Genomic DNA, 14,716 nt, shown 5'->3' with positions numbered 1-14,716 from the left:
AATTCTATGTAACAACATGAAAGCAAATGTGAATAGAAAAAGAATTAAATCCAACGAAAGCACCTACAACATTAATGATGAAGGATGCCTGTGTATATACATATTCAGGACACTGACACTTTAAAGATAGGAAAGGTAAAAAAAAAGAAACCCTTGTAGAAATTGTAACAATAATATTAATAAAAGAAATTGTAACAAAGAACAGGCAAGGACACTCCTTTTTTATAATGTGCATTTTAAAAAAATATTATTTTTGCTGGGCATGGTGGTACATGCCTTTAATCCCAGCACTTGGGAGGCAGAGGCAGGTGGATCTTTGGGAGTTTGAGGCCAGCCTGGTCCACACAGTAAATTCCACGATAGCCAGGACTACATACACAGACCCTGTTTCAAAAAAGTATGTTATTTTTAAAATTTTATTTATTTATTGTGCATGTGCACGAGTGCGTGTGTGTGCATGAGTGCATGTATGTGTGCATGTGTGTGCATGTGCATGAATGCACGTGTGTGTGCATGTGTGTGTGTGTGTGTGTGTGTGTGCATGCACGCCTGGGTCACATTGAGCATGTGGAGGTGAGAGGACAAATTGTAGGAGCCAGTGCTCTTATTCTACTATATGGCTCCCAGGGATCAAACTCAGATTATCAGGCTTTTGGTGGCAAGCACCTTTACCTACTGAACTATCTCACTGGCACCTAAATGATATTTTTAAATGAGTCAGTTCATGCAAAAGTATCCAGATAACATTTTCTTAGTATTTTAGCTTGAATCTAAATTATGTAAGAGGCACTGTGGTGCAAGAGTTCTTAACTCTATCTTGTGAATCTACCACAATTACAAACATGATTCTAGGTCTGTGTCCATAAACACTTTCCTAGGGCTCAGCTTTTCAGCCCTCAATAGATTCTTACATGTTACGAGATACAGCTTAGGATGGGGTCCACTTAAAGGGAGTAAGTGTTAAGATAATAAATCCCCAGAAGGTTAACTGACAGCCTGTTCTGACAGGAGGAAGGAAGACAGCTTACGGCTCCAAGCTTCTTCACGGCCACGGTTGTGTCGTTCACACAGCCTTTGTACACCACTCCAAAGCCTCCCTCTCCCATTCTGTTGCCTCCAACAGAAACAGGTCGCTCGTCAAAGTTATTAGTGATGCTCTTCAGTTCATAAAAGGAAAAACTGTGAAAACCTATTGCATCAACAAAACAAGGAAGAGGTGCTCAAATAAAAGAATGTGGCTTTAGCAACTGATATTTATAATTGGTATCTTCTCAATTTGAAGATCACACACACACACACACACACACATACACACACACGCAAGCATGTGCGGGCACTCACATGAAATACAGACTGTAACCTTTATCCTGACAATTACACTTGGTGATTCTGTACCAAACACTCTATCTTCACCCAAAATACTTATTTGGCTAAGTTCTATCTACTTCTCCAGAACTCGAGTCATGTTTAAAAATTATTTTATTTATACATTTATTTTTGAGACAGGGTATCATGCAGATTAGGTTCACCTTGTATTTGCTGTTCAGCTGAAGCTGGCCTCAAACTTTGGGCTTCCCTGTCTTTTCGTTCCCTGGGGTCTGGAGCGCAGGTATACAGCACCACACTGTTTTCTTAGTTCTGTGACTATTTGCATGGCACATTGCTTCAAGTCACCGAAAGAATAGTAACAGATGCAATGGCAATGGTAGTAATTAAATACAAAGGAAAATACAAGTCTAAGGATGCTGCCAACATGCTTCTGCCCACAGTACAAATGGGGAGAGATCTTCTTTAAATCACCACAGTGGCAAATTCACCAGTGGCAAAGCACACGCAACATTACTTACGAGTCTCAGTATCACTGAGGTCTACGCTTTTGCTTTTGTTGTCAGGGCTTGAGGAGTCAGGTAGCCCACAGCTTTGTGCTGGCCTCTGCACAGGCATCACCAGTGTCCTGACTTTTTCGTGGCAGGGCCTGTGTGTCTGTGGCACCGTTGCAGTTTCTCTAGAAGGTATATTGCTGACAGTTTGGGGAACAGCATCTGCCGAACAAGAAGACAAAATTACTCTTTGTGTAAGAAGAAAAGTCTTTGTGGGAAAACAGTGTGGTGTTTTCAATGAAAGTGAACCCCACAGGATCATAAGGAGTGAAACTATTAGGAGGTGGGGCGTTGCTGGAGGAAGCGTGTCGCTGGGAGTAGGCTTTAAGGTCTCAGATGCTCATCAGGCCCAGTGTCTCTCTCTCTCTTCCTCTCTCTCTCCCTCTCTCCTGCCTGACAATCAGAAACTCACAGCTACTTCTCCAGCACTATGTCTGCCTCCTGTGCTGCCATGCTTCCCACTAATGTTTTTCTTTATAAGAGTTGCTGTGGTCATGGTGTTTCTTCACAGCAACAGAAATCCTAACTAAGAAAACCAGGACTCACATGCAGCATCTAGATGTTGGCCCTACACCCTACCAAACACAGGAGGATCCTCAGTATGATGCTGTTCCTTGTGATAAAGATGAATAGACAGAGTGACAGTGTTTACAAAAGTGGTTCAGAGCCATTAGGAAATTAGGAAACACTGTATTTAGTTAGGAATAGAGAACTAGTGGGCATGGTGGTGCCCACCTGTGATCCCAACACTCTGAAGGTAGAGACAGGAGAATCAAGTTCAACTTTAGTCTTGACTGCTACCTGAGATTCTGTGTACAAAAACAAACAACTAGACACACACACACACACACACACACACACACACACACACACACACACACACACACGGCAGCAGGGGGCAGTGGTGGGAAGGATCAAAAACATCAGTGCTACTGAGTCCTATTAAGAAGGTGTGTTGGGAGGTGGTGGTGCTTGCCTTTAATCCCAGCACTCATGAGGAAGAGGCAGGTGAATCTCCGTGAGTTCGAGGACAGCCTGGTCTACAGAGTGAGTTTCAGGAGAGCCAGTGCTACACAGAGAAACCATGTCTCAAACAAACCAAAACCAAAACCAAATCAACCAACCAACCAAACAAACAAAAAAACTCAAAAGAAGGTGTGGCATGGAGTCCAGTAATCTACACATTCAACAAGAACTCTAAGAGATTCTTTACACAGTAAAGGTCGAGATCCCCTAGTGTATGAAAGGGAGAAAAGAAGTGGAGTGATGGCCAGGGCAGAGCAACAGTAACACAGGGAAATGTAGTGTAAGGAAGCCATGATGAGAGTCCTGTGAAGGTGAAGCCCAATGGGGGTCTAGAGAGAGACATGGCTCTAAAGAGTAAATTCTTGTAGGATGAATTCTTCATCCCTCTGAGTAAAACCTTCTGGTACAAAACCACCTGGCTTTGGGGTGCTTAAACGCTACCCCTGAGTTTCTATCACTTTAGCAGCACAGTCTAGCGCATCAGCCATCTAGAGTGGTTAATGGCTGGGGATAGCTGAAAGAACGAGGGAACTCAAGTGTCAGGTGTGTTCATTCCATAGAAGAGTAAAAGGAAAAACAAACACTTTGATTTCTGCTGTTCATCACTTCAGCCAGCCGCTGGTGCTCTGGCCACACCCAGTTTACCCGGCAGTAGGAGAGTAGCAGGGGCGAAAAGCTCAATCTGGACCAGAAGATCCACAAGGTCACCAACTGTGCAGTTTGTGGTACCCCAGTCGAACAGCAGCTCACATGTAGGGCTTTTCCCAGTCTGGAGTAAGGCTTCGAATCTCCTGAAAAGCAAGAGACAAAACTAGTACACAAGGAGCATTCATCTGAAGATAGACACTGATCTCTGCACCACAACCACATCCCCTTCTGTCCAAACCACTCTCCACCACTTCTGCGTCCCCTCCTGTCCAGACCACTGGCTCTCACCAGGACGGGACGGACGGGACGGGAGTGTGAGAGAACCCGGAAGGACCCCCATCTAGGAGAATGGCACTCAGCAGAAAAGGATTCAGAGAAGATGACAATTCAAGTTAACAACTGGGGCTGGAGGGATGCTCAGTGGTTGAGAACACTGGCTGCTTTTACAGAGGACCAGGGTTTGGTTCCCAGTATCCTCAGGGCAGCTCACAAGCACCTGCATTTCCAATTCCAGGAGATCTAAAACCATCTTCTGTCCTCCATGGGTATGGGCATGCATGTGGTGCAAATACATATATGTAGCATAAAACAAAATAAAGAACTCTAAAAACTGTAAATTAACTTTTGGGGCGGAGGAGGTATCTCAGTTGCCTTTGCCAGTATAAAGACTGAGGGCCTGAGTTCAGATTCCCCAGCATCCAGCAAAGAAGAGGCAGTGCCGGGCACCTGCTCTAATACTGGGCTAGACAGGTAGTGACCGGCATATCCCTGATGCCCATCTGTTAGACTTGATGAATTTGTAAGCTCCAGGCTCTTCGAGATACTGTGTCTCAAAAAACAGATGGAGTGAGAGTGAGCAAGGCACCCCATGTTGACCTCTGTCCTCCACAAACACGCACACTTACCATGCACACACAGTTAACACATACACACACACACACAAACACACATATCAGTCAAACCCACCTGGTTAGTATTATTTAGCAAATATTACCTCACAGAGCTACAGGATATCTCTAGAGCAACCAGCTGAGAATGTTAGCATGAGACTGCCAGACGGGGATGGATGGAGTAGCCAGTTGTGAGCCATACAGCACACCCAAAATGTCACCCAGGTTTAGTTCAAGTTCTGATCTCTCCTGACCAAAGAGCACACTTTAAAACCACTTAGCTATTGCAATGTCTACATGCACCTTACGTGACAGTGTAAGCATACAGTCTTCTAGCTGTTTACTTTTAAATGAACAAGCCTGCCTCATGAAGCAGAATGTGCCTATGCTTTCCTCTCAACTATATTTAAATAGAAAGAAAAACATCTGTAATTTTTCATCTCATTTCTTTAAAATTAAAACTTAGAAAGTAATACTGGAAACTTAACCCAAGCTCATTCTGGTTTTCTTTCCAAGGTTTTGTTTGGAAACATTTCAAACTTTAACAAAGACTGTGAAATAGCACAGTGAACAACTTGCCCTCCATCTAGATTTACCAATTGGCCAGCTGGTAGCATCTGTCCACATCCGTGCTCTTGTGAATGCTCTTTTAACCTTTCTCTATACATGGCATGCGATACAGGCCAGGTATCTTGTCTGTATCTCAGTCTCCATTTACAGGACTACTTTTTAATGAGTAATTTCAATCACAGTTAACATTTTTGCTAAGAACTACACAAGAGGTAATGTTTTCTTCCTGCTACATCATACCCGGAGGCACAATATGTAGTTCTGTGCCATGACTGGGGGCACTGTTTGATCATTTGGATAGGGAGATGTGCTTCAGATTTCTTCATGACACAAGTACCTCTCTCAGGCTGGGTATGCTGATGCACACCTGTCGCCCCAGCACTTAGAAGGTGGAGGCAGGAGGATCAGGAGTCCAAGGCCAGCCTTACAAGGTTGAGGACAGCCTTGGCTATGCAGGACCCTGTCTCAGCAACAGTTAGTTTTCTCTTTCTTAATGCACACAAAATTTGTGGACAAAACTTTTATGTTTGAGTCCCATGAGGCTCATGAGAAGCAGTCTTCCCTGGTGGCTGAACATGGCTGACATAATAAATTCTGCTATTCTGACAATGTTTTTGGCACTGTTTAGTATGGAAGAGTCCTTTCTCTCTAGAATGACCACTGCGACAACCTCACATTTTTAATAAAAATATCATCAAGCTATCCTTGAAAAATTGGTTTTTGAGTTTGAAAGCTGAGCTTCTCCCTTGTACCTTAAAATGTTTGCCTTCATGTGAGAGACATTTGTATGAAGGACAATTGGGAGCCCAGACTTTAGAGTCTTTATCAGATTTATTAAAAATAAAAAATCAATAATTCATTTTTTTCTTTTTATATAAGAGATTTTTGGCAGTAAGTTTTAATGCAAAATACAGCACAAAATTTAAATCTGAGGCCTGGTGGTGGTAGTGCGTGCCTTTGATCCCAGCACTTGGGAGACAGAGGCAGGTGATCTATGTGAATTCGAGGCCAGTCTGGTCTATAGAATGAGTGCCAGGACAGGCTCCAAAGCTCACAGAAAAACTCTGTCTTGAAAAACAACAACAATTTTTAATTAGAATTTGTATTTTCTACTAAATCAAGCAGAGATGAGAAGAGACAGTTATGTTAGACAGTGTTTATGCCTGAATCCTGCTTGTGATGAGAAGGATTTAAAAAGAAAAATAAACACCATATTACCTTATATGGAATTGATTGTACCTATCATCACCAGATGGTTTTTTAATAGCTACTGCTAATTTCTTCCATCCTTCTTGAGGATCAATAAAATCTGACAGCTTCCTAATGAGTCCAACATTGAGGCTTCGTACATATGTGGATGGTGTCAGAGGCTTGTTCATCTTCTACCTGAAATATGAAATATTTTCATTAAAACTTCACAATAAGTCAGCTGGGCAGTAGTGGCACACACCTTTACTCCCAGTACTTGGGAAGCAGAGCCAGGTGTTATCTCTGAGTTTAAGATCAGCCTGGTCTACAGAGCAAGTTAAAGGACAGCCAGGGATATACAGAGAAAGTCTGTCTCAAGAACAAAACAAATAAATAAAAATGAAAAACAACAAAAACAAAAACTAAAAAAAGCAAAGAAAAAAAGTTAAAACCCTCACAACTTTACAAGTTTCAGGCCAGCATCTAGAAGCTGCATGCCATGCACTGGTAGATGCATGAGATGCTGCAACTGACTATCTGAACACAGCAACTCTCGCTCCAACCTACCTCTCATCAAAAGTTGTCTAATCACCCTCTAGAATTATTCTCCCATCCCCCAAACCAACATTGGAAAACTTCATTCTGACGCTGGAATTTTCCACGTGAAATTTATAAAAAACAAGATGTCTATTGGAAAGCGACCTGGGAGCATGTTCAGGAATCAAATCTATGAGATGAATAGAAGAGACTTATCTCCTAAATTTAAGTATTTTTCTCAGTTAGTACCCATTTATTATTACATTTAAAATTATTTATTCATTTTATTTTATGTATATGAGTATTTTGCCTGCATGTATGTATGTGCCCCATGTGCCTGTCTGGTGCCTGCAGAGTCAGAAGAGGGCACCAGATGATCTGTAACTGGAGTACTGATGACTGTGAGCCACTGTGTGGGTGCTGGGAACTGAACCTGGGTCCTCCACAGCAAGGGCTCTTAACCACTGAGCTGTCACTCCAGCATCTACTATTAACATTCTTTAATGCAACCCTCTTTGGCCAAAATTAAAAAATAAGACAAAATAAAACTAATTCACACAGCATTAGAGACACATTCCATCCACCCACTTTTCACGAAGCACACAAAGAACCTTGAACATTTATGAGCCTGAGATCTGCATGACTACTGTGTCCTGCATGGTGGAATCCGTGGCCACCTCTGTAGCTCCTCTTGTGATAGTACCTTTATTTGATCGATCCTCCTGTTTCCTAGTATTCCACCTTGGAGGCTGCAGCCAAGAGATACCTCCCAGTGTTCCTCATACATGGAGCTGCTGAGCACAGCCACAGATTACTGGACAGACTGATGAGAACAGCCTTTCCATTGTGCCTCCAACACTCACTTTTCTCTCCTTGTCTTTCGGGGTCATTTCCTACGTTTACCTCTCTCTGTCCCTCATTCTCAACAGACAATAATCCTGCCTTCCAACTAATCAAGAGAAACAGACTCATATTTATTCTTTCAAGGATTTTTCTGTGTTTTCATTTTTTAAATACAGTGCAGTTCCTCTCTGTATTCTCTCCCCAGAATTCTCATCTCGTAGCCCTGCCTATACTGCCTGCCTAGCTACTGGCCAATCCATGTTTTATTCATCAGCCAATAAGAGAAACATATATACAGAAAGACACCCCCCATCACTTGGGAGTAAATCATATATTCAAATGATGCAAAATATAAAAGCTATAAAACAGTAAAAATACATTTGTCTGTATATAAGTGTCTATAAAAGTATTCATGTCTCTCTGCCCTTCATTGTCTACCTAAGTTGATTTTCTCCATATCTAATTATCATTCACCCCTGCACAATATATTTATAATCATATAATTAGCTGCTTGTTTACTACCTGTCTCTGCCATTAGATTGACAGCTCCATGAGTTAAGGACCAAAACTCATTCATTAATGCAACTTATACATTATTGATACTGGTGTTGTACAGTATAGTTTGGATTTGAAATAGCTCCTATCCGCTCTTGTTTTGAAGGCTTTGTCCCTAATATAATAGTGTTCTGTGTTGGTAGGTGCATTTGGTAGGTGTTTGGATCATGAAGGCTCCCCTATTATCTATCAATATATTCATCCATTGATGGATTGATAGCTTAATGGGATATTGGGAACTGGTGGTAACTTTAGGAGATGGGACCTATCTAAATGAAAAGGCTCACTGGCTAAGTGCCCCTTGATGAGCTTGGACTCTGTTCCCCTTCCTATCTCTTTTCTTTCCTCCCTCTTTGTCTTTGCCCTTTCCCACACCATGAGGTAGGCAGATTTGTTGCACTATTTGCTCTCTGCCATGAAGCTCCCCCTTATCACAGACATAGAAACAATTGATCACTTAACCTTACCAAACATAACTTCTGTTAATCTTGATCTAAAATCTTTTCTTCTTTATTTTTGCCTCCTAATATTCCCACAAGATTGCTATGAATTAATCTTTTTGTACACTGTGAAGATGAGCTTTGCCAAGGTACCTTCGGATTGGTTTAATAAAAGGCTAAATGGCCAGTAGCTAGGCAGGAAGAAATTAGGTGGGAGAGCCAAAGAGGACACTAGGAAGAAGGGTAAAGTCATGGGGAGTTGCCAGCAAAATTCAGAGGAAGCAGGAGATGAACATGTCATGTTAGAAAAAGGTATTGCCATGTGGTAGAGTATAGATAAGAAATATGGGTTAATTTAAGATGTAAGATCTAGTTAGTAACAAGCCTAAGCTATCAGCTGAGCATATATAATTAATAGTAAATCTCTGTGTGGTTATTTGGGAGCTGACTGGTGGGACAGAGCTGACAGGTGGGATAGAAAAACTCTGCCTACACAAGGTTGTACAGTTATTTCCTCCCGACTTACGTTTTGGATGTTTCCCATCTGTTGTGTTATATTGTGGCTCCTTGAATGGACCTTCCTCTGACACTCCCTAAGTGTGGTCCCATTTACACCATCCATTTTTTGTCAGCTTGAAGCCATCGAAATCAGTGCTCCAAACCACCCAAAAGCACTTTGGGTGACCTCCGAAGGGGGAACTAATAGGCCATCCAACTTATCCCCCCCACCTCCTTTTTTTTGCCACTCTGGACATTGTTTCCTGGACTCAGAACTAAAACAGCTGGACTGCAGCCTTCTTTGCATCAGTTAACCTCTCTGTCTCACCAGATACCAGAGAAACTTAAAGCATTTTCAGACCGGTTTAACATCCTTCAGGACTAGTTCAATTCCTTAGCTGCTGCAGTACTCCAAAATTTAAAAAGACTAGATCTGACAGCTAAGGATGGGATTTGTGCCCTTCCCAATGAGCAAAGCTCCTTAGGCACAAGCAAATCCAACTGGTTTGAGACAGGGCCCAAAGACACTGAGAACAGACACACACACACACACACACACACACACACACACACACAAAACCAACTTGTCTCCTCCTATGTAAAGGCATTTGGTTCCCTCCCACTCTGCCTCCTCCCTTCCATCACTCCTTTTATGCTCCTTATTATGCTCAAACTCATATTTTGCCCCGTATTTTAAACGTTTTTCTCACTGAACATTCCCCCTATACCCAAACAAAAATGTTCCACATAAGCTTTCCCAATGGCTCTCATCCTTAACAGCTCCATCTGTCCCTGATACATCATCAAAAGGACCTTTTAGATGACATGGGCAACATCCATGTTTCTTATCTGCTCATTTACTTCAGTAGCAACTTAAAATGCTTTGGATGTACTAAAATGTATACTGTCATGCATTCACCAAAAAAGTGTCCTATACCATCGATATTGACATTATTCCGGAAAAATAGAGAAAAAGGAGACAAGAACACACACAGGTTTTATTCTAATGGAGGAAGAAGGCAGCAAGCTAAGAATGCTTTTTGCCTATGTTAAATGGTGTCTATGGTGGTTTGAAAGAGAAGGCCCTCCTAAGTCTCCCACAATTGAACACTTGGTTCCTGATTGGTGGCTGTTTGGGAGGATGAGGAAGTGTTACTGGAAGCAGGCTTTGAGGTTTCAAGACTTGGGCCCTTGGGCCATTTCCAGGCAGCTCTGCATCCTGCTTGTGGGTCAAGAGGTGAACTGTGAGCTGGTGTTCCATCTCTCCATCTTGTTTGTTTTGTCTGTGTGCAGGCTGCCATTCCCACTCTCCCACTGAGGCTCTGGTCCCTCTAGGATCCTAAACTCAACTAACAGATAAGTAAATAAGGCAGTGCCAGACGGAGAGACAAGGGGCTGCAACTTTAAAAGGGCTAGTTAGTTACTATGGGCCTCCAGAGATCTTGAGGAATGAGAACGCTCATCAGTCCTGCTGGGAAAGTTTCTGGTGTAAATGAGTAATCAGCACACAAGTTGGAGGTTCTTGTGAGTGAAGAAATAAAGGGAAGGGCATGAGTATTCCTAATGGGTTTATTGTAGATGTGAGGGTGAGCATAGCTAGAGGCAGACACCAATTAAGCCTGGCCATGTGAGGAGGGGGACAGAGAGCAAGAAAGGAACAGTCTACCAAAAGTGGTGGCCTGGGCTAAGAGACTGGCTTAGCCCAAATGGCTGTGTTTAACAGGAGCCAAAGAAGCTGGGGGGCTGGTAGGAAGCCCAGTAGTTGGGCTGATACCCAGTACCCAGAGTTCAGGGTAAGGTACTGGAGGTAGAGACTGGGGGATGCTGGGAGAACTTGGTGGCCAGCATCTGCCTCAGTTAGCCTTTTGTCTCCGTGTGAGACCTAACAGACAAGCACAGGAGATTAGAAATGAGAGGATGGACTTCCAGAACCTTAAACCTTTGAACTGACTTGATTATCAGCTGCGTTGAGAGAAAAGACAGTGGAAGTTCCGAGAGAATGTGCAGATAGTTCTATATTCACGGCAAAAGCGGAGGTTTCATAGACAACAACAACGGGGGCACTGAGTAAGGACAAAGAAACAGCAATTGGCGACTAAAACTTTACGTGGAAGCTATGAAGGGGCGCTAGTGTCCCAGTGCTAGATGTATTTTGCAGGGCAATTCACAAAAGTCTGCTGATGTAGAGAGTGCGAAGACTGCACCAGGATTTTCTGCTTCAGACAGAAGCATGACTGAAACAAGAGTATAAGGCGCAAGTTTGGTCTGGGAAATCAGGTCAGTCTGGAACATGTAGATAGCAAAAATGTTTAGCAGGAAAACAGGAGAATAAAAGAAACCTGAGCTCTTTGAAATATCTTGAAGGAACGGAAAAGTCGGATTTTTTTTTTTTTATCTTGTTTTGGGGGCACTGTGTCCATTCCAAAAGAGACCAGAGCTTTCTCGCTCTCCTGGGCTTTGCTTTTTCTGCTCTTCTCTGGCTTCCAAGCAGTGCTGCGCTGACCCCTCCCTCCACCTGTTGATGGACTGTGACACACAGCTTCCTAATACTCCCCACTGCGAGCAAGCAACACACCAGCGAACCCTCGCGGCGCATAGGCTGCGGGGCTCCCCAAGCCTCTGCGGAGGTGCGCCCACTTCCCGGTTCTGGGGTAAGGCGAGCCGGTCGCGAACCGGGCCCGGATAGAGGATGGCAGCAAGGTCGTGGCCTGAGATCAGCCTTCCTCGCCCGGTCGCCCAACCTACTTCCTCTCTGACGTTCCTCGCTTCCTGCACAAGGCGACCGGCGCCCCGCCACGGTCCCGCGAGGACTCTGGGGGGGAGGTTTGGACGCGCGGGGCCACGATGCGACTTCAGACGGTCAGCGACAAGGTAATGAGCTTTCCAGGGTGCCAGATCCATGCAGTACAGCAGAGCGAGTGCTCACAGAGGTTGAGAGCGTAGGGGCGGGGTCAACCCGGAAGGCCACGCCTCCCCTCCCCGCCCTCTACTGCTCTAGGTGCCTACAGGCGGCTCTCCATCAAGGGAGGAACGACGCAAGTGGGACACTGTCCCTTTAAAAGTCCCTGTAGGAGGCTGGGCATGCGAAGGCTTCCGGGAATGCGCACTTTGTCACACGGGAGGACCGCCTTCTCTTGGAAGCGAGGTTGAGCAGGTTAGTGTAGTGGGATGTTGGGTCACGCGTGGGTCTGAGAGTGGCGGACGTGGAAGATCCGAAGCCGGTGGCCCCGAGAAGGGCGACATGGCGCGAGGCCTGGAAGGGGGAGGAAGGCGTGGCGGAAGCCGCGGGAGCAGGGTGGCTGGTGTGTGTATAGGGGGTGAGGATCTCAGGGAGCCAGCCTCCAGCCAGCCCTTCTCCTGGGCTGGATCCCTCCGCACCCTCGGCTCGCCCTGAGGAGCAGCGGAGGAGCTCCTGCCAGCCTAGCCCACACGCTGCGCTTCGCTTGCCTTTGCATTCCACCGCTTTACTAGCTGCTGGAATGCCTTAATCTCCCCGCTGTCCCCATGCCTAGCCTAGAAAGCCTTCCTATGATCTTTCCTTTCCTAGAGTTCTTAAGGCCTGTGGACCCCTGACTTCAGAATTCCATCAGTCGTTTAAGAAACCTCCACAAAGCAGATTCCAACTTTTGACAGAGCGTTCTGTATCTTTCATAGCATGACTTCAGCTGTCTTTCCCAAAACTGTATCACCCTACTCCCTCTTCCCAATGCTGTACAGGGCTTTCCCTCTCCCACATATTGTCCGTTTTGTTTGTACTTGCATGTGGTATTTCTGCCCCACTTCCGTCTCTTGAACTATTTTCAAAGACTTAAGTAGCAACTTATTATACCATTCCTGGTTATCACAAACAGAAGCTAACACTTCCTTCTTCATCACTATTACAGCTCTTACTGTGCTCTGGTTGTTTTTGGCCAACAACCAATATTAATTGCAGACTTGGTATGGTCATCTTTCATGTGCTTGGTGCTGTTGTAAATGTGGGCTGATCAGTACTGAATAAGGTACAGTTCCTGCTCATTTGGAACCTACACTAAGTTGAAGAAGATGGACAATAAATAATAAAACATTTTCCATACAGAAAATTAAGTCTGGTTTTTGTGAAAGAAAATGGTGTACAGGTTCCCATAGATAAGGTTATTGGTCAGTGAAAAAAACTTCTGAGAAAGTGACTCTGAAAAGATTGAGCAGGAAGTTACTACAAAGGTAGTGAGGAGAGCCATTGTAACTGTGGTTTAGAGGGTAATGGGATAAAGGTACATCATACTGCAGAATAGACAGGATGCAGAATCTTGGGGCATTTAGTTTAGACTTTGTTGTAAAGGCAATATTAGGGTTCTAAACACTTGTGGTATGGCTTACCTTTTAATACAGTATTTTGGGTGGTACGCAGAGTAGATAAAAGTTGACTAAACAGAAAGACTAAAAAGCCTGCCATAAATGCCTAAGAATTTGGAAGCTGGAACTGTTAAGAATGGTAAAATAGGTCTGATCAGTGTCTTTGGGCTTTTTATTGAAACAAACACTACAACAATGGCAATTTATAAGGAAAACATTAAGGGGATTCAATTACAGTTTCAGTCCATTATCATCATGGCCAGGCGCATGGTGGCATGCAGTCAGATGTGTTGCTGGAGCAGCTGAGAGCTACTGGAGCAGCAATAGGAAGTCCAACAGTCACACTGAGGAAACTGGAGCAAGAGACCTCAAAGCCCGCCCCCACAGAGACACACTTCCTCCAACAAGGCCACACCCCCTAATACTGCCACTCACTTTGGAGGCCAGTTTCTTTCAAACCACCACAATTAGGAAACCAGATTTCTATAGGTGGTGAAGTTTTTGGTGATGAGAAAGTAAGACTGATCATAAGAGTAGATGGCTGGAATGGAGTGGGGCCTGAGGCTGAGGAAGAGAGTGAGGGAGTGTGGGATGGAGCTGGAAACATGATCCACATGGTGACTGAGAGGCTCTGCTCCAGAGGATGGAAGCCTCTGTGAAGGAGTTATCAGGGAAGATATGGGAAGATGGTAAGGCCAGGGATGAGGTCTGCGAAGAAAAAAAAAATGTGGCCCCCCCCCCCCCAAGATGAGGAAGGAAGAAGACAGATCTGTAGGATTTGATTAGGGCAATCAGAGCATGGAATGCAGGGGACTGGAGGGAATTTAAAAAGTAAGGAAAATCAATGTTAAATGGTGATAGAATTCACTGTGGTTTGTACATGGCCTAATGGGAAGGACCGAGAAGGGCGGAGGTTAAATCATTTTGATCAAGATGACAAAGTGCTTGTAAAGTATGAGAACTATGAGAGCCAAGTGGTGAAGCTGCTTCCCAGCTCCGTGTGATATGTGACTGGGGCAGGGGCAGGGGCAGGGTAGAATTGCTCTTGTGTCCAGCCCCAAGAAAACTCTATAAGGGTTTCTTTACTCGGCTGCCAGCGACTGGGTAGAAATTTCCTCTTATCAGCTTGAGAATTTTGTATCTTTTCTGTAGGGAATTTAGAGGACGCTGAAGGACCAGGATGGACATAAACCTGCCTCTAAGTGTACAGAGAACCTGTTGCACCCATTTACTGCAGACCTTTCTGTCTTACTCTTCCTCGTGATCTAACTTCCAGTATATTGAAAAACCACGACAGTGTCTCTGG

At 44.3% G+C, this 14,716-nt stretch overlaps 1 protein-coding gene across 2 annotated transcripts in view; it reads right to left on the bottom strand.

The window, feature by feature from the left end:
* The window catches only part of Irak4 (interleukin 1 receptor associated kinase 4), a 29,280-nt gene extending 15,597 nt beyond the window's left edge, over nucleotides 1–13,683 (bottom strand). Inside the window, exons 1-5 of one of the 2 annotated variants that reach the window (XM_051189730.1) lie at nucleotides 13,646–13,683; nucleotides 6,233–6,400; nucleotides 3,552–3,697; nucleotides 1,848–2,042; nucleotides 1,029–1,189 (exon numbers count right to left, since the gene is read on the bottom strand). In XM_051189730.1, the coding sequence (XP_051045687.1) occupies nucleotides 1,029–1,189; nucleotides 1,848–2,042; nucleotides 3,552–3,697; nucleotides 6,233–6,393 (663 nt within the window). In that variant the 5' untranslated portion in view covers nucleotides 6,394–6,400; nucleotides 13,646–13,683. Of the gene's footprint in view, nucleotides 1–1,028; nucleotides 1,190–1,847; nucleotides 2,043–3,551; nucleotides 3,698–6,232; nucleotides 6,401–11,820; nucleotides 11,963–13,645 lie in introns of those variants that run through there. The other variant, XM_051189729.1, reaches the window with a different exon arrangement.
* Between the last annotated feature and the right edge of the window lie 1,033 nt (nucleotides 13,684–14,716).

This window comes from Phodopus roborovskii, unplaced genomic scaffold (genome assembly GCF_943737965.1).
Source record: "Phodopus roborovskii unplaced genomic scaffold, PHOROB, whole genome shotgun sequence".
NCBI lineage: Eukaryota > Metazoa > Chordata > Mammalia > Rodentia > Cricetidae > Phodopus > Phodopus roborovskii.
Note: the sequence above shows the minus strand (reverse complement) of the source record. Positions and strands in the feature narration are given on the sequence as shown.